General features: G+C 32.6%; 1 protein-coding gene across 3 annotated transcripts in view; it reads right to left on the minus strand.

The window, feature by feature from the left end:
• The window catches only part of EPHA3 (EPH receptor A3), a 323,744-nt gene that overhangs the window by 21,852 nt on the left and 282,264 nt on the right, over positions 1–19,628 (minus strand). For all 3 annotated transcript variants that reach the window (XM_037526637.2, XM_054700691.1, XM_054700690.1), the window contains exons 15-16: positions 14,353–14,414; positions 11,874–12,083 (exon numbers count right to left, since the gene is read on the minus strand). In XM_037526637.2, coding sequence (XP_037382534.2) covers positions 11,874–12,083; positions 14,353–14,414 — 272 coding nt within the window. The remainder of the gene's footprint in view (positions 1–11,873; positions 12,084–14,352; positions 14,415–19,628) is intronic.

A 19,628-nucleotide genomic window follows, 5' to 3' on the forward strand; every position in this document is an offset into this window, starting at 1 on the left:
ACTCATCTTTCACCACATGCTACTGTTTAATAATGCAATTACTTAAAGAACAACGGTAAATATAAGAATCACTGAGCAACAATTTTTATAGTATCTATAAAACTATGAAAATATCTCACAGGATGCTGTATGGATTAAGAATTTTAGAATTTGCAAATGCTGGAGAGATTTTCATTTGGCTCCATAAGCAATATGCACCTGATAGCAACTATTTCAAAATTAATTTATAATCTAAAAATACTACTAATAATTTAATAAATATTAAATATTATCTAAATATTCATTCAGCATGGCTAAGAATGAATATTCATTCATTCAGCATGGCTAAGACTCATGCTGAATGAAAATATATGCCACCTGCTTTGTAGTGTCATACTCATGAATTTATTCTAGTGATGTCAAATGAAATGAAACATCAAAAATATGGTGCTTGAAGTTTTGTTGATGGGTATAGGGGAAGAGTTAGTAATTTCAAGTTTTAGATAAAAGCAAATGAGAGAAAAATGTAATCATGTTATTTGTTGCATTACATTTGTGATATCCCAATGTTCAGCATATTAGGAAATCTAATGGCAGATGACTAATCTGTTGTATATGTTTTTCACAAGTGGCTATATATTCTACCTTGCCCTAACTTGTATGCAACTTGCACTCTTTTATGTAATTTCCAATCTTGTATGCAACTTGCAATAATAGTAAAAGATTTTCTCTTAAGTATCTGAGAGGGACATTTGATCCCCACACTCATTCTTCATATATTCTTTACACATGGTAACTTTAGAATAAGTTCTCTGCAGGAGCCCTACGGACCTTTTAGATCAGATTAATTCTTTGTCTGGTGGCTGTTCTGTGTATTGTTTTGCAGTACCTCTGTCCACCCACTAGACAACATTAGCATGCACCCAATAGTAACAGTCAATATTTGTATCCAGACAATGCTAAATTTCCATTGGCGAACAAAATCATGCCCACTTGAAAACTACTTCTTTAGATCTGTGTTACAAAAAGAAGGGAAATAATTCAAGTGAGGTCCAGGATTTATCTGAGATTTTATGCAGACTATGTGGAATTAACTCTTCCCTCCCACTGTTTGCAAGCTTTGTATGATATTTTCAATCCTTATTTTAGTGTAGAAAAGCAATGGCCAAGTTTATCTGAGTTAATCTGCTACTTGGGCTTTGCTAAATATAACATCAGCCCTTTGAGATTTTTCCCTTGCTTTTTGTTTAATTTTACTCTCCACATTGTTGTCCTTTCCTTTTATTGAAAATGAGATAACTATAGAGCTAGTGAAACAAAATGGTTTTATAAATTAACCACATATTTCTTTACCAGATAGAGGTATTAAAGGCCAAAGATTTTAGTAGGAAATACATTTTCACTCCAAGAGCAAACAGCACAAATAGCATCTATGGCTACAAAAACATAACTGTCACTGGCATTGACAGACATTGGATAAGAGTCCTTGTGGATTTAATTTGGTTCTGACATATGGGTGAAAGAAGAAGTTGGAGTCCCTAAATTTTAATCTAACCACACTTCATGATTAGGAACTCAGTATTCAAGTTGAGTATCTATAAATCTATCAGAAAAGAATAAATTGAATATATAAGAATATGACTTCTGACATTTACTACAAATACTCATTGCAGAATTTAGTCAGACTTCTGCTCCTGATTGTGACCACAAAAAGTCCTTTTCCTTCCCCACATACCATCCTAACAAATTCCAGCTCATATTGCTTTATTATTTTCATATTAAGAAATTGCTTTCTGTCATGCAGTTATGGTGACATGAGTGACTGATGCACCAAGCAGTGTGTTGAATTCTCTTCCACCATCCAGACCAAAAAGAGGACTGCCCCGGCCCCTGCAATCCAAGCTCACATGCTTTATTTATCTTTGCATACTCTTTCAAAGCAAGAAGTTAGTTACGTCAGATCTGGGAAGTGTACAGACAAAAATACTACTACCAAGGGTCTTTCATGCTTATTTGTGTGTTAAAACAAGAACCCTCTTAGCAGCATTTTTCTCTTCAACCTTGGTAGGCAAGACTATAGCTGAAGATGAAAGTGCAGCTCACAAGCTAATTGGTAACAATACCTTATTGAAAATGAAAAAAATACAAGACAAATAGGAAACCAGACAAGACATTTGGACAATGCTGGTAACTGGAACTTTCCCAGACAAACCAGAACTTATGATTACATTAATCTTGCTCCATTTATAAAAGACTAGGTTTTTTTTTTTTTTTTTCAGTTTGCTTACTTGCCAGTAATTCGGATGGGATGTATTAATTGCCTTTATCCCTGTTCTTTCCCCCAAGTGCTTAGTGGGCAAATTCTCTTCATTCTAACAGCTGGAGAGTTGGCAGACACAACTTTCAACTAATTTCTTCTTTGCATCCATGTTTCTAGATTCTCGATAAGCTGAGGGTGGTTTGCATAAGTAAAGTAAAATACCCACCCCCCCAAAAAAAGAAATTGTTTTCTCAGTTGATAAATGTGGGAGGCATTTTAGATGCTTTTCAAATGACTTCCAAATACATCCTCCCATAGGCTATCCAAAATGTTGGATTTGATGAGATAAAATGGTGTCATCATTTGGCATATTTCTCTCTTGCCACAGGAAAACTATTATGACAGAACTATTACTAATAAGTAAAAACTTAGAAATCAGTTGGAAATTTACACAGACTAGTGGGTCTAAAAGAGGGACTTCCAGTCCAAACTGAACAGAATCTAAAGTTACAGTATTTTTCTCATATTTTCAATGTCAAACCTAGAGCTACTTCTTTCTAGTGTTGATGTATCTATCTATCTACCGGTCTGTCTATCTATCATCTATTTACTTATCATCATCTACCTTAGCAAAGGTGGTATTGGGATTTTGGGTCACTTTATTCCACTTGGGTTCTCAAGTTGAGTAGGAATCAGAAGTCTTGGCTTCTAGACTCAGCATTGATCCTACAATGTAAACTTAGACATGATATTTAACCTTCTGTGCAGATATCTTGTTTTTCCTAAATTGAGGGTCATGGTAAACACAAAACCTAATTTTATGTTTTTTTTTTTCCTATCTTTAATATTTGAGCTGACATAAAATTCAGGTTTTTCAACTTTCAAATTTATATCTGGAACCCAGATATTTAGCAAGGATGCTGGGAAATTTAATGTTAATCAGTGTGGACTCTTAAAGATGATCCTAAATTTAGACTAAAACTAGATATATTTGGGGAGTCATATCTGAATTTACTTCTGTAGAATTCTTACCAAAAAAATTAAAGAGGGAAAAATAAAATACTGCAAGTAAAGATAGTAGGGATTCTCTGCTGCAGGCATTCCATCACTGCTATACTCTAATCCAGGATTAGTTGAAGTGGTCCAAGGCCTTGTTCCCTTTGTCTAGAAACAGCAGTTAGAGAAGGAATCACACAGTAAATCTGCTCTGCAAAGATCCTGCAATTCAGTTTTCTAAGTTTAATGAATTTAGACAGTTCAAATGAAACATTTGGCTAAAAGCCTGAATTTTTCAGGCACTTCACTGAAGTCTATTCATTCATTATGGGTTAAGGGGCTTCAAGTTTTGATTTCTAAAGAAAAGGAGGGTAATTGCTGAAATCTCTGGACATTGAGGCATAATATCTCATATCTGTCCCAATTTCTCTCTAATTATATATACAAATCTCTCCCTGCTGATTTAGGAAATCCACAGTTCACATTGCTGCTTCTGAGCTCTGTCAGGTCATACACAGAGTGACAAAGGACTTTGGAGAGTTTATCTTAGTAAACCCTAAGTAATTGAGTGTTTAACCTAGAGACAAATATTAACTTCTTAGGTTAGAAGTGGAACAATAGAGATAAATCATTTTACTCAAGGATTTAGCATCTATCCATTGTCAGGAACTAAAGTTCCCTCACTGTAGATAACAGTAGATGACAAGGTGAAGGGCAATCCAAGAAGACTCCCAGGGGAAGCATCTGTTCTAATCCCCAGTAGTTCAAATCTAAAGACCATTGAGAGAATTGTTCCAGCAGATGTTAATTGCCACAAGAGATGGGAGACAGATGATCTCTTAGGTAGCAAAAGCCCAACCCTTGAACTTTTGAGATTTTTCAAAAATATATGAAATGTTTAAGAATTTCCTGAAATACAGGAAAATCTGTACCTTGCATTTTAAGTAACTTCATGGCTATCCAGAAGTGAAATACAAATAAATAACCATTCTGTTACTTTCATACATAAGTAATACAATGTTGAATTAAGTCATCTGGTGTATGTCTATCTTCAATGAAAACAATGTAAAAATTTAAAAATAAGATTGAATGTATATACTGATATGAGTATATTTGTTTTCTAGTTTCAACGAGGTTTTACATTTTAATTTTGTGTTTACTATATGCTCAATCTCTAATTAAAATTTTTAAAATGATTACTGAAACTTATTTTGAATTCTCAGCACTGAAAAAATTTTCCAAGGAAACAATATTATAACTAGGTCAGAAATAATCTGTTCACTATAGCAGGAATACAATATATTCATAATAATAATAAGAAATAGAAATAGTAATGCATTCTAACAATTTAAAAAGCTTAACATTTGAGTAAGATTGATTTGTTTATATATTGATGATTAGTAAATAAAGCTGAAAATATAAATTGAGAATCTTAAAAATATCTGCTGAGACAATGATGCACATATGTTACACATATATAGCATATATATATAAACATACATACATATATATATATATATATATGTTTGGTAAATAACTGCTTGAAATAAAGGTCATTTCAGAGCTATGACTAACAAATAAAAGGAAAAAAATACCAAAGTAGATTTAACCAGGATATATAATATCATGGTTGAGAAAAGGATAAGGATGAGTCAAATTTATTAGAATTCAAATTATTACCATTAGCAAGTGTTAAGGTTGACTTATTGTTAATGTCTGACTATTTGTACCTTTCAAGACCAAAGGAGTCTGAGACTAGTCAGTGGCTGCAGTGTGCATGGGTAAAGCTCCAACCTATGTGTCATCACATATTTGAAAATGTGGGATATTCACAATGAGCTGAAAATAATTTCATAAAGTGATCTTTACTAAGCTTCCAGAAGTTACCCACACTCTAGACTGGACCAAAGGAATAAGAAGGAGGATTTGTCAGTATTAGCTGATATTTAGTCTATGTAAGTAAGTAATCTGACTAATTTGTCTTCCTGCAAAGTAAGCCTTATGGAATTAGAGCAATAATTAAAATTATTTTATTACATTGAAAATTAGTTAAAACAAAATGAATCCAGTGACCCTTGATATTTACATTATTCACTCCATTGCTCTAATCAATTCTCTGCTCTAGTGTCATTTTACCATCCTACCTAAAATAATCTCCTCCATACACTGTCCCAGTTTTTTATATTACTGATCTGCCTTGTGATATCTTTGTTTGTGTACTATCTGAGTTACCACTATAGAATATAAGCTCATGAGATAAGGGGTTTTATTCATCTTTGGGTCATCTAGTCCTAGAACAGTGCCTTGTATTTTGTAGACACTCAAATATTTGTTTAATAAATGATAGCTTTTATTTTTTTTAACTGATATTCATTAAACCTCATCTATGTTGAAAACACTGTACTAAGCACTATGTCAAACTTGCTTAGGAAGCAGTCCTAAATGACACTTAGAGAAAAATAACTGCTACTAGCAACTGCGTGTCTGTATTTGCCTACAACCTTCTCTCACCTGTGTTCCACTCAAAATTATAGTTGTATTCTTCCCCACATAAATATGAACAGATTATTTTCATGGCTAAAATGCTTGTGCAAGCCATCTCTCTGAAATGGGTGGTGAGAAAGTGCTAGATCTATCATGAAGTCTTAATGCAACACAGTCAGCTGAGATCATTAAATCTGATTTTTGAATACATGATTTTTGAATACATGATTTTACTTTGAGAAGCCTCAATCGGTCTATCAATACTTGTCCTAAGAGAGTAGGAAATGCATTCATAATTGACATTATTTATTTTCAATTTGGCAGAGTCACCAAGCTTAAAAATCAAATAAATTATTATACAAGATGATATTTTTTTTCTATTACTTAACACACAATGCCTGTGGTAACTTTTCATTTTGTTTTATCTTCTACACATTAAATAGATGTTAACTGGCCATAAGGCAATGTAAAAAAAGGTAGGTCCTTCCCATATTACATAAAAGTTCATTGATAGTTACTTAGCATTCATCTTCAGAACAGAAATAAAAATAAAAAAGATAACAATGAAGAATATAACCAAGGGCAAATCATTTGGTTTCTTTGACTTTTCCAAATCAGTTAAAATGAATTTGGGGGCTTGAGAATTGGATTGACTTTACCTGACACAGCATATAAATTAAATTCTGTATTTTCTCTAACTTGATCCTCAGTAAAACAGCAAAACTGAGTGTTGTCATGTTAGATTATGAATTTCATCTATTTCAACAAAAGAATATAAAAATACTTATACGCATAGATGCATGAAGGTTTATACACATAGGTGCATAGTTCCATACATGAAAATTCTAACTTGTTTAAAATGAAATGTCATAAGGGGAAAGTTTGAAAAGCTATTCAATTGCTAATAGCCCTCATCAATAATAGCATAGCACTCTTAGAATAAAATGAAGTAAATTAGTAGTGTAGTGCAAATAAAAAAAATAGAAAACATATCATAATTATATTTGACATTACGTGATGGAAAACCAAAAAAAAAGTATTTTTCTTGAACAGCAAAAATTATCTGATGCTTTAAATTTGTAGAGCAAAATGTTCCAATCAAATTCATTTCAGATAAAATCTAGGACCTTTCAAGATGATTTGCATCTTTTCATAGCTGTTAGTTATGCCATCAATATTTTGCTTCAAAACATATTTTATCACAAAACACTATATAGCATGTTAGATTTTCTATCACTTAATAGCTTTCAAAATATTTATTTACATTTTAAGTTTTTTCCCCCCTGATGTCTGTAACAAAGTTTTTCTAAGTATCACCCAAAGATTTCTGGGTGTCCCAATAGCATATCAGAAGTCTGCAAATTTGAACATTTTCATAGTAAAATTAAAACATTTATAGCTTTTCTCACTCTCAACATCTCATGATTTTGCAAAGGTTACAGGCTGCATAATATTATTATATGATGGAAAGTATCAATGTTTATGGAATTTCTGCATGTTAGTAGTAAGAAATGAGGACAAATAATTGAATATTGAAAAATACATGATTTCTTACCCAATATCTTTTAGGAAAAGAGAAAAAAAACAAAAGTGCATATTATTATCTCAGTTGACTCTTCTTAGGTATATCTATTGAGGATAAAAGGAAGGAAATCTTGTGATACACCTCACATACTATTAAAAACAATATGGGAAAATGATAAATATTTTTAAATTTTAAAATTAAACATTTTCTTATCTTTTCAATTGTTCCCTCATTTAAGAAAATTTTAAATACAGAATTAGTTGATATAATTTCAATTCCATTCTTCTACCTTGCCTGTTGAACACAGAAATTTTTTTTTTTACATTTACTTATTTAGCATACAAAAGCCAGGGTATAAGGCCAGATATGCGGGGGTGGGGTGGGGTGTGCAGAGCCAGCGGATTGCCCTGTAGTGCGGTGCCTAAACCCTTGCGCCACCAGGGAGGCCCTGAACACAGAGATGTTTTAAAGATGAGAGAAGCAGATATCCTACATTCCTTTAGTGGCACGGGATCAAAGGACTCTGATGCGGTTACCCTCTACCTAAAGGCAGTAACTTTCAAAGGAGCTGATGGGAAAGGTTTAGTGCACTCGAGGCACAGAACACTAATTTCTGAATTGTAGAAGCTCCAGATACTGGTTGAAATACTTACAAGTGACTGATGTAACAGGAGCGGTAGAAAGATTAACCAAAATATGTTTACATAAAAGGAACACCTTAGCACACTTTTTAAATGAACTTTCTGCCAGAAAAAGAAAGTAAGCTTAGCACATTAAATCAAATCGATAAGGTGGATACTTGAGCTGGACAATAATGCTTTAGGTTAAAAAGTAAGGCTTTACTGTACAGTAACGTGCTACTTTTGCTGTTAGTTATAAACTTAATAAGAATAGAGCCTTTACCTCAGTCAAATCTGTTTCTCAAAATTCTATACACATAGACACTTTTGATGATATCATTTATAATTTAGTTTTAAACATAATTTCCAAAGAGAATTTCTCAAAAATTTTCCTATTTTATGTAATAGCAGTGTCCCTGAAGTAAGTATGCATTCTCAAAAACATATTTTAGAATGCAGCATTCTTTTTTATTGTGTTTATTTAAAAATAAAATATTAGTCCTATTATTCTATAACCATGCCTCATATTTTAAATTAAATTATAAAATGATTGCACTAAACATGGCTTATAATAGGAGATTACATCAAGGGTTTCTAGACTATTCTAGAAATGCATATGCAAACTACAGTTTCTCAGAAGGAAGTAGGGACCCCTATGAATGTCTTGAAGTTTCAAGAAAACACAAGTATCAACAGTGAAGAAATCTGAACAGCTATTTATTGGTGGTAGATAAACCCATCTGGTCAGTGTAGTTTGCACGAATCTTCTGATACTGAAATACATATTCAAAGAACCTGTTACCCTTTCATTTCACAAATGCTAAAGAAGAATTTTGACACAGCAACACCTTTCTTCCACTAAAGTTCAAGAAGAGGTCTTCTTGGAAGCCTTTGTCCTTAGAAAGTAACAGTCAATGAAAATAAATCTCTGAAATTTAACTCAATCTATTCTCCAGACAGTAAATAATCAAGATTGAAGTGAATCTTTCAAGTTCCTGCAAGAGAAATCATTCCTTGGAATTCTCTTGAAGTCAAGACCAGTTTTGAGAACAAGAACGCGCTAACTTAATAAGACCTGGCATAGAGCAAAGAATTTGACTGAATTACCAGAAATTTTATATTTCAAACAAAGGCCATTTATCATATATTTTTATTAAAATTGGAAATATTTCTTGGATAAGATGGTTGTTGCAACGACAAGGCCAATGCCAACCTGAATGAGGCTTTTCAAGGACTAGGTTAAAAGCTCACAAGGTCCTCAAGAATGCAGAGTAGCTGAGAGCAGAGAAAAAAATAATCCTCAAGACAATAAATATATTATCATTTTAAAAATTATATAGAATGAAGGTTTTGTTACATCAAGTATAATATAGAAATCTAGACATTATAGAGGTTTTTACCCTACTACCCTCACTTTGCAGTTGCCTTTGACACTGTAGCCTACCCATACATGGAAAATCTTATCAGATGTTATCTTTGCCTTCAAATGAGAGTTTTATAAAGTATAGAGAATTGTATGATATATATATTATCATTTGTTGCATATGTTGTCTCCTGGGATGATAATACAGTCATAAAAATTATGTTTTGCTGTATATGTTGGTTGACTAATTTTTATGGAGATTAGAAATAGCTTACTATCTTTAATATCAAGATATTTAGTAAAGTTTCATAATTTCATCATTTTCAAAAATGTGTAGTCATAGTCCCTGTTATAAATTTAAATTTAATTTACTTCTTAGCTTCTAGCTACAAAATTTCCTTCTTTTTCTCTTACACCAAATCTAATGAAGTTTGTTCCTAACAACAGCAACATTTTTATGCAGGACACATTTTTAGATTACTTATACTTGTGAACAAAGTAAATCCACCATAAAGTATAATTGAAAATGGGAAAAGCAAACAAGGATGTAATATAGAAAGCCATTAGGAGAGTTTCAACTCAATAAATCATTGCATCTGGAAATATTTTTGGCACTTGCACTTCTGTATTTCTGTGGTTCTATAACTGTACCTTTTTATGACTTTTTTTAAATGAATGAATGAATTTATTTTTAATTAAAGTAATATTTGGATACCCCCATCTGGTACTGCTTGTATAGTGCACCCACCAGCAAATCACCCATAGTCACCAACATAGTCCATTTCCTTCCCTCTTCGTTCTTAACTCTCCCCATGCCCTTTCCTGTTTGATGCTTCAGTTCTGGTCAGTTATTAAGGGTTAGTTTTTACTTTATTTGTAGACGAAACACACTCTGGCCTCTTCTCAGAATGTGATATAGTGATATAGGTGCTATGATGACAAACTTAGTGGGGGTCAATGGAGTTGTCAAGACCGGTGATTTCAAAAGGGAATGAGATGTTGGTTTTTTTTTTTAAAATCAGGAATAAACTTCGAATTAATTAAGAAGAAAACAGCAGAAATGGACTATTTTTTAGAACTGCCCATTCTTTCTTTTGGCAGGTGAGAATATGGAGGGATAGATTCTACAGACTCTTTTGTATAATGACACTTGGAGTGAAAATCAGTGATTTCATAGGAAATAATAGGGTGATTTATATACCAAAATGCTCACATTTGTGATGGAAAAGCATGAACTATATATACATGAACGTCTACCTCAAAGTACTGGCAATAATATCAAACCATTGAAATTGTGCCCAATGAGGAGATCATTTACATTTATGTAAAATATTAAAAAAATTAGATATCATAATAATTTCCCTACTAGTTAGGGCTTGTTTAAAATATGATATATCCAGAAAATGGAATACATTCAAAATCCAATTATTAAAAATGAAAACTTAGAAATTATTTGTTGACAGTGAAATATATTCAGAAGTATATTGCTAGAGTCTAAACAATGTTGTTATGAATAATTATATTTCAATTATGTATTCATGCACATGTTGGTATATAAAGCTATGCCAAAAATATCTGGAACAATTGTCCTACAAACTTACAAGTGTGTTCTGTGAGTGGCACATTGATCGATAATTTTTCTCCTTTATCTTGGTTTGTTTTGAAATTTTTATAATAGGAACAGGTGTTACTTACGTATACTTTAATTTAATTGATTTATTTTGCCTTAAAAGTATTTAACTGTCATTCAACATTTTATGTAAATATATATATTTTAATATACTGGGTACATTTCACTCCTCCATATGTGCACATGTTCCACTCACACCCCACAAAACCACCTGTGCCAATATTCCATCTGCTTTTCTCCCCCGATCCTGTCATCCTTCCCCTCTGTTCTCTCTGGTGTCCATTAAATTCTTTCACAAAGTTCACAATTTATTATTTTTTAAGATTTATTTATTTATGCATACAAGAACTAGGGTACAGGCCAGAGGTGTGGGGGATGAGAGGATTCACCAGAGACAGAATGGGGAGTATAATAGGAGGACTGACCCAAATACACTGCTGAGGGGAGCAGCAGGTGAGTCATTAGAGGTCTGCTGCACCATGTGGCTATCTCCCTGGCCAGGAATTGAACTCGTGCTGCAGTGGCTGTGGACAGCTTCATAGGCTGTGTCGTAACCCCTTGTGCCACCAGGGAGGCCCGCGATTTATTCTTGCTGTATTTTCACTTGAGTATGTTTTTTTGTTATTTATATTACGTTAGCTTTGTTTTAAAATTATATCTAGTTGGATGGGGATACTGAAAATGTTTCTGTTTACTAAAGGTAGGTCCACCATGATGAAAAGAGGGGTAAACATAAAGATAACAAGACTCTAGGTATTTGAGAATTATGTTTCCTTGGAAGGTGAGGGAAGTATTAAACTCATGTATGACATTTCATAATTAAAATCATTACCTAACTTATGAACTCTGATTATCAATTTTCCAACCATAAATAACAATATTTTAAATGTAAAAGGTAAGCTTCATTTGGGGGAAGTTATAATAATTGACAAAGCATTTTAGCACATATTTCTATTTACTTGCAACACAATACAAGATGGAAAACAAAGATAAAACGAAGAAAATGAGTTACTTACCCTTGTTGTGTAAGCTGCTTCTGGGTCATCTTCTAGAACACGCGAAAGTCCAAAATCAGAAACTTTACACACCAAGTTACTGTTGATCAGGATGTTCCGAGCAGCCAGGTCTCGGTGAACATAGCCCATGTCGGAGAGATACTTCATGCCAGACGCGATCCCTCGAAGCATCCCCACTAGCTGAATGACTGTAAACTGGGCATCGTGTTTCTGAGAAGTATTTCATATATACAATTAATTTATGATTTTACAAATACATATTTTAGTTAAAAATATCATGCACTGAATTATAAATAGATACACCATACACTTTTTTGTTCTACATACTCCAGTCAGAACCTATATGTGGATTAATGGCTGCAAGAGCCAAAACAAACAGAAAACATAGTAGCTGCATTACCAAATGCTTTGTAGGGAGAAGTACCCTAGTCTTTGATTTTCAAAACTAGGACACTGCTGGGCCTCCCTGGTGGCTCAGGGGTTAAAGACAGTGCTATCAAGCTATTGGCATCCACTACAGCATGAGTTTGATCCCGTGCAGGTCAGGGAGTAACCCACATGACCTGTCTCCACCACTGCTCCCCTCAGCAGTGTATTTCAGTAGATCTTCCTGTTATGCTCCCTACTTCTCTGGTGAATCCTCCTCCCCCACACCTCTGGCCTATACCCCAGTTCTTTTATGCATAAATGAATAAATCTTAAAAAAAAAAACAAACCTAGGACACTGCTAGTCATGTTGTAACAAACTCCTGGAAAACTTTACAATGAAGGATAACAAAATGAAATGGATCTTGTGGTTATTTTAGGTTTATATTTATTTATTCACTTGAACATTCACCCTGCCTTCTTGTTTTCCAGATATTTTATTAACAGTTTCAAATAGGGCAGATGTTAAATTTGAAATTATCATTATAAAAATTAGTTCAAAACCAGTAGAAAATATTCACTGAATATTTGCTTTTCTACCCAAACTTAAATTATAGGTCATGAAACAGAAAGCAAGTTAACAATGTAACAAAGTGCTGGATTTAGAAAAGCTTCCAATCTATTTGGATTAAAATAGAAATATATGATTTATAATATATTAATAGATAGGCTGTAGATAGATAGATGATAGATTGATGATAGATGATAGAGATAGATGATAATTACACGCATACATATATGCATGCACAAATAAGTATATAGATAAATATAACATTCCATAAATGGTTATTATCTACACAAACAAAACTCTTTTAAAAGACTTTTATCTTAAAAGTTTGAATTATCTGACTTGGAAAATATTTGTTTTTGAAACATGTTTGTAAAAATAATTATGACTAAATATTTTATATGGCTTGTGAATACTAAAATAAAAATATAATCTATCCTTCATATATAATTTAGAATTTTCCCCATAATAAAGAATTGTTCTATGTATTATTTTATCTATCTACTGTTACTACATTTAGAAAGTGTTGAGGAAAATGTCTGACTTTTTTATTCACTGTAGCAACTGGTTACTGTCAGTGTTACATGGTCCATAATTTTTAATTTTTTTTATTTTTTAAAGATTTATTTATTTATACAAGAACCGGGGTACAGGCCAGATGAGCGGGAGGGTGAGAGGACTCACCAGAGACAGAGCAGGGATCAGAACAGGCAGGCTGACAAAATACACTGCTGAGGGGAGCAGCGGGTGAGACAGGAGAGGTCTGCTGCGCCATGTGGGATTATTGCCGGCCTGCCGGGATCGAACCTGCGCTGCAGAGGCTGTGGACAGCTTCACAGTGCGGTGCTCAACCACTTGTGCCACCAGGGAGGCTCCCCATAATTTTTTTTATTTGAACCTAATATTTGTTAAAATAATTAGAACTAAAGTTTCCAAATTTAAACACACTTATACCACCAACATGATATCTGAATTGAGACTACTTTGGCATATAGCATATACTTATTTTCTGAATGGATAGCTCAAAGTATAAGGTAGTCTATCTTAGAACAAACTGGGGTTGTTTTAAATAGAGAAGATGAGCTATTTCTATCTTAATGTTACTTGTGACTTAATTTAGGTGTTTATATATTTTTTTATTGAGATAACATTAGTATATAACACAGTATATAATTCAGAAATACAGGACCCCACCTCTTCAGATTCTATAATTTTTATTTTAACTGATGTGAATCTTGGTAGTACAAAGAGACTGAAATTAACTGCCCATATTTGTTTGTAAAATATAAGCAGTTAACATTTGAATAATACAAAACAAGTATGCAATTTGTACTCAAAATTTCAGTCTTACTTTAAACTTTGGAGTGCTAATTACTTGGCACACTATTAGAAGTTGTCTCAAAAACTTTCAGTAATTCATTACATAAATATTTCTGTACATGCAAAAATGTTAATATATATGCATGTACATATGTGTATATATTAAATATATATCTGCATATATATTTTATTTATCTATATATAAGTAGATAATCTTCTACTTACACGTAAGAAACTGTCCAGGGAACCATTCTCCATGTATTCTGTGACAATCATCACTGGTTTACCTAGATACATGGCAAAGAATAAATTAAATATGTAATCATCCGTAAGATTCAAAAAATATCATGCAATAAACTTTTATAATGCATTTTTATAGACCTGATGAATTAAAAATGTAAAAGATTTCCATATCTTTCTAAACTTATAAGTTCAATTAAAAAGAAAAAAAGTGGATTTTAATTGTTTTTCAGAATAAAGACCCATAACCTATGAAATCTAAACTGTGTAATTTGCCATAACTTTTTGTGAACATTGTTAACCTACAAAATCAAATATTTCTGCCTGCAAGTCCAACATAGAGTCATGAATTCAACAACAATTTGTGCTTTGTATTGCTACTTATAGAGCTGTACATTAGATGTTCACTTTTGAGCTGCTTCGTCAGAGTAATTAAATAAAAATCTCTACCTTCATGCATCCTATATACAAAGACAAGACAAATAATTATAACCTTTTAAAATTCTATTCCGTCAATACATAAAAATTACAAAATTGAAGTTCACTATGTTTAAAAGGAAAATAAAATTAAAATTGCTGTTAGCAGTAAATTTTAAGAATCATTTTGGAAATATTTGACCTTAAGTGCAATTAAATCTTTTAAATACTAAGTCCTTTACCTATTTTATATATACTTGTTTAATTATGTTATCTACATTTACTTATTAATTATTATAATTTCATTTTACACAGAAGAACACTGAGATAGACAGAGGTTAATTAACTTGCTCAATGTCACATAGCTAATAGGTTATAAAGTCAAATGCTGCACGTGAATACACTGAGCTGTCACTTTTGGAAATTTATACTGATGGAAACATTTAAAATATGAAAAAGGATTACACATAAATGTGCTAGATATATTGGATAAGTAGAGTTACAAATAGAATAAATGTTCAGCACTGAATGATTTGAACAATTGCTGAATGTCAATACCAGAATTAGTCTGAACTAAAATAATGACACTGAAGACTGTACTTTAGACAACTGTTATAGTATAATGTTATGTGAACAAAGCTAAAAATATAAATTTATTACTTATTATAACAGCCATGAAAATAAATAATATAAAACCAACATTCAAAATAAATAAAGAATATCAAAAATGCTTATGTTTGATATACATGGAACACTCGAACAGATCTGCAACATAGCTGATTCTTATTTCAAAGCCTACACGTCACCGCACTGTAATTCTTTCTTTATTGTTGCACCAAGATTGTTCTAATTATAAATCTATCATTTTACAAGAAGAAGAAAAAAACACCCATCTTCCATGTCATGAAGATGTACGTGAATACTTGAGAAAAGCCTTCAGCAAATAATAGATTTTTAAACAAACATCCTTGAACACCTAGTTGTAGAACACATTGCTTTTTCCTCACATATTTCAAATTTCATGAAGATTAGTTTGCCATTCTGATGCTAGAAACTAACTTTCTATCCTTTTTTCCTTTCATAAGTGAAAACTCTTAACTCGTATTGGTTGTGTATTATGACTTAGTACCATGAAGGTTATACTTACTCCATTTAATACATGAATCCATGGAAAACATGAAAATATTTCAAACCATATGCCTCATTCATTAATAGATGAATAAAGCTATTTAAATTCTATAGAAGTGCTCAGAAAAATTTAATGTATATAATAATAATAATCAATCTATACATCAATCTATTCTCTATTAGTACTCTGATTTAATTCTATATTTTGGGCAATACATCACTTAGACATCTAGTTAATTTTGTTGTCTTAAGAATCATCATAGTCAAAAGCTTAAACCTCTAGACTATGTTTCCTCAATATTCTCACTAAGAATATTGATTTGACAATATTCAAGAAGCATGGTAAGATTCAACATATCTTTGAAAACTTTTGTCTCTCCTGAGCAAGTAAATCAAATGCCTAAAGACTGGTCCCAGAGACCTGACTTTATCTGATCTAAATTGAAATGATGGATATATGGATGGACGGATGAAATCCTCCATGTGTGCATTTTCCATAAATCACTAATTTCTACGTTCCTTCTTTAATACAATCCTAGGAAGAAATAATGTACTACCAAAGCTCAGTGCATCTCAGGAAAGTAGTCACAGATATTTTGCCTCTTACTCTCAATTACAGTGGGCAGTTACTATGTTTATGCACTACCCATACCTTTGCTTATCACTTTCTTCCTTCTGGCTCCAGCCTTAGACCATTTCATTTCTCATTAGCATGTCTAGTAGAATGTTTGGCAATGGAAATAAAAGTAGCTGAAAAATCAAACCAGTCAATTAAGCCAAAGCCCCATGACCATTCAGAAATCAGATCAGGCTGTATTTAACTCTCTAATTTAGGTATTTATAAATAAATCAGTTAAGATGGGCAAGTCTGAAAATGTGTTTTGCATTAACTTCAAAGAGTCAGCAAACTCAAATGTACAGACAGAGTAAACAGAATCACAAATATTTTACCTTGGAAAGCAGTATCTTCACTCAGTTTCCCTGGTAATTTTGATTATTTTAAACAGGGTTAAAAGAAAAGAGATTTTTTTGCAATAGTGATGAGAACCACTCCTAAAATGTACTAAAAGAAAATTATTTATAAAATTCCAGCTCATCTGCACACAATGCAGTGTATCTTCATCCAAATTTGAATGCTCTTTTATGTGTATTTTGATTTAGAAATGATATTATCTACTTCTTCAAGACAGAGCCAGTACCATACACTGCACTCAGAGATCTTGAAACACATCTACGTATATGTTCTAAACTTAATGAAATTATTGTTCTATGAATGGTTGAAATGAAACCACCAAAAATGAGTAAGAGAGAATTTGCTGTGGAATCTTGCCATTCTTAAATTGATTTATGAGCATAGATAAAATTGTGATTTTTCATAATTAAGGGTTAAGGGAAGTAAATCAGTCTGTTACAATTAGTTCATTTCCTCAACTATCCCTAGTGGTTCAGAGATATCTCTAGCCATTGAACTACTGTTTGAAGACATAAGAAATATGATTCAAAATGTCTGAGAATTCCAGGTTCAGCACTGTCTGTATTACCACAACCTTCTTAAATACATTTTCTATAAAAGGAAGAGAAGGATAATGTGATAAATATATAGCCAGACATAGAAATTTTTATTATAATTATCAAATAAAATAAATGTTTGTGATGGATAAAAATATTTTAAGTGAAACAAAAAAGATATGATTCAATAATAAGGTATTTAAAAATAACTGCAATTTAATTTATTTCCAGAGGAAGTGCTTTTTATTGACATCAGTTGTGTCTTATACACTCCATGCCTTACTTTTGAAAGACTTAAGCACACTTTAATACATGAGTGTGATTTATAAACTCAAAATCTTCGACCTTTACAGCCAGCACTTATTATAAGTATCATGTAATCAGAATCATGGTCAAAGCAAAAAAATCCATAAACAGAAGGAAAACTGGCAAAATACATTTCAATATTCCCAGGAACAGACTTATATCACCTTTGATTACAAAACATTTGATTTTAGATTTTCTTGCACTATAACTAATTGACAAACATTGAAATGATCTGAAATAGAGTATTTTTCTATTTTGCTATTAAATCACATAAAAATACAGGCACTCTTCCAATTTCATTTTTAAACAAGGTTATTATTCTTATGAAAGACCACTAAAATATACACTGGTCTATAAATAGTTAATGAGGGCAGGAGCCAACTCTATTTTGTCTGTATTTCTAAATTCATCACCTAGCAGAGTGCCAGTTACAAATTAATCAGATCATGCTTATCACTTCAGACTGGCTAAGAACAATCCCCTTCTTCAAAATCAGGCCAAGAAACACTTTCTCCAAGTCCTTCTTAACTAACCATATTCTGGGCCTCCCTGGTGGCGCACGGGTTGAACGCTGGGTTGCGAGGCTGCCCGCGGCCTCTGCAGCGCCGGTTCAATCCCCGGCTGCTCCCCGGCCACCAGAGGAGGGTCCTACATGGCGCGCAGACCTCTCCTGCCGCCCGCTGCTCCCCTCAGCAGTGTACTTCGGTCCTTCTGCCTGCTCTGCTCCCCGCTCTGGCTCTGGTGAATTCTCTCACCCTCCCGCGCTTCTGACTGTACCCAGTGCTTGTATAAATAAATAAATAAATCTTAAAAAAAAAAAAAAAAACCACTAACCATGTTCTACCAATCTTAATGCATCAAATACTTCACATTTAGCTGACTTTTAAATTTACTTATGCTTAATTTGAAATAAAATTTAATACATTTGAAGACCTGTATAATGTTTTCACTCCTTTATTTCTTCAGACTTGATTTGTAGGATCATTTTGTTCAATAACAATGAACATGCTAATTTGATGTACTCAGTTTGATTTTACAAGGACAATGTAGTTTTTTTTTTCTTTTCAAGCAGTTTTATACCTTATACTTATTTTCTTATCCAATTGCAAAGATTAAGACCTCAATAATTAATTGAAGAGGTAATAGCAGAATTCTTGTTTCTACTTTAAAAGAAATATCTTTAATGTGTCACTCATAAAATTATATTTTTAGCTTTGTTTTTGTTTTGGGAGTGTTTACTTACATTTATCAGGCATACATATTTTCTATTTAGGCTATGCTAAAAATTATAAATTAAGGTGTTTGCTTTATGCATCAATTGTTTGATTTTTTTCACTATTAATGCTGTGAATTTCTTGAATGGTTAAATATTATAACAATTTCCCTTTCTTGGAAAAAAATGAACTAAACATAGAGCTTCCATATGATCCAGCAATTCCACTCCTAGGTATTTACCCAAAGGACACAGAAACATCAATTCCAAAGAACACCTGCACCCCTATGTTTATAGCAGCACTGTTTACAATAGCTAAGCTTTGGAAACAACCCAAATGCCCAAAAATAGATGACTGGATCAAGAAGATGTGGTACATATATACCATGGAATATTACTCAGCATTCAAAAAAGATAAACACATGCAATTTGCAGCAACATGGATGGCGCTGGAAGGGATCATGCTCAGCGAAATAAGCCAAAAAGAAAAAGAAAAATACCGGATGGTCTCACTCATAGCAGGAATCTAGAAAACTTAAATAAGGGACCAGGAAAATGAATAACTACAAGAAAGTGAAAATCAAAATCAACAAAAAACTATGAACCAGAGACACTTTTAGGGGGGCGGGGGTGGGAGGGGAGGGATTGGGGTCAGAATGGGGGGGCTGCAATTGTATGGGGAATATAA

Source organism: Talpa occidentalis, unplaced genomic scaffold (assembly GCF_014898055.3).
Source record: "Talpa occidentalis isolate TD23 unplaced genomic scaffold, MPIMG_talOcc4v2.1 talOcc4.4, whole genome shotgun sequence".
Classification (NCBI taxonomy): Eukaryota; Metazoa; Chordata; class Mammalia; order Eulipotyphla; family Talpidae; genus Talpa; species Talpa occidentalis.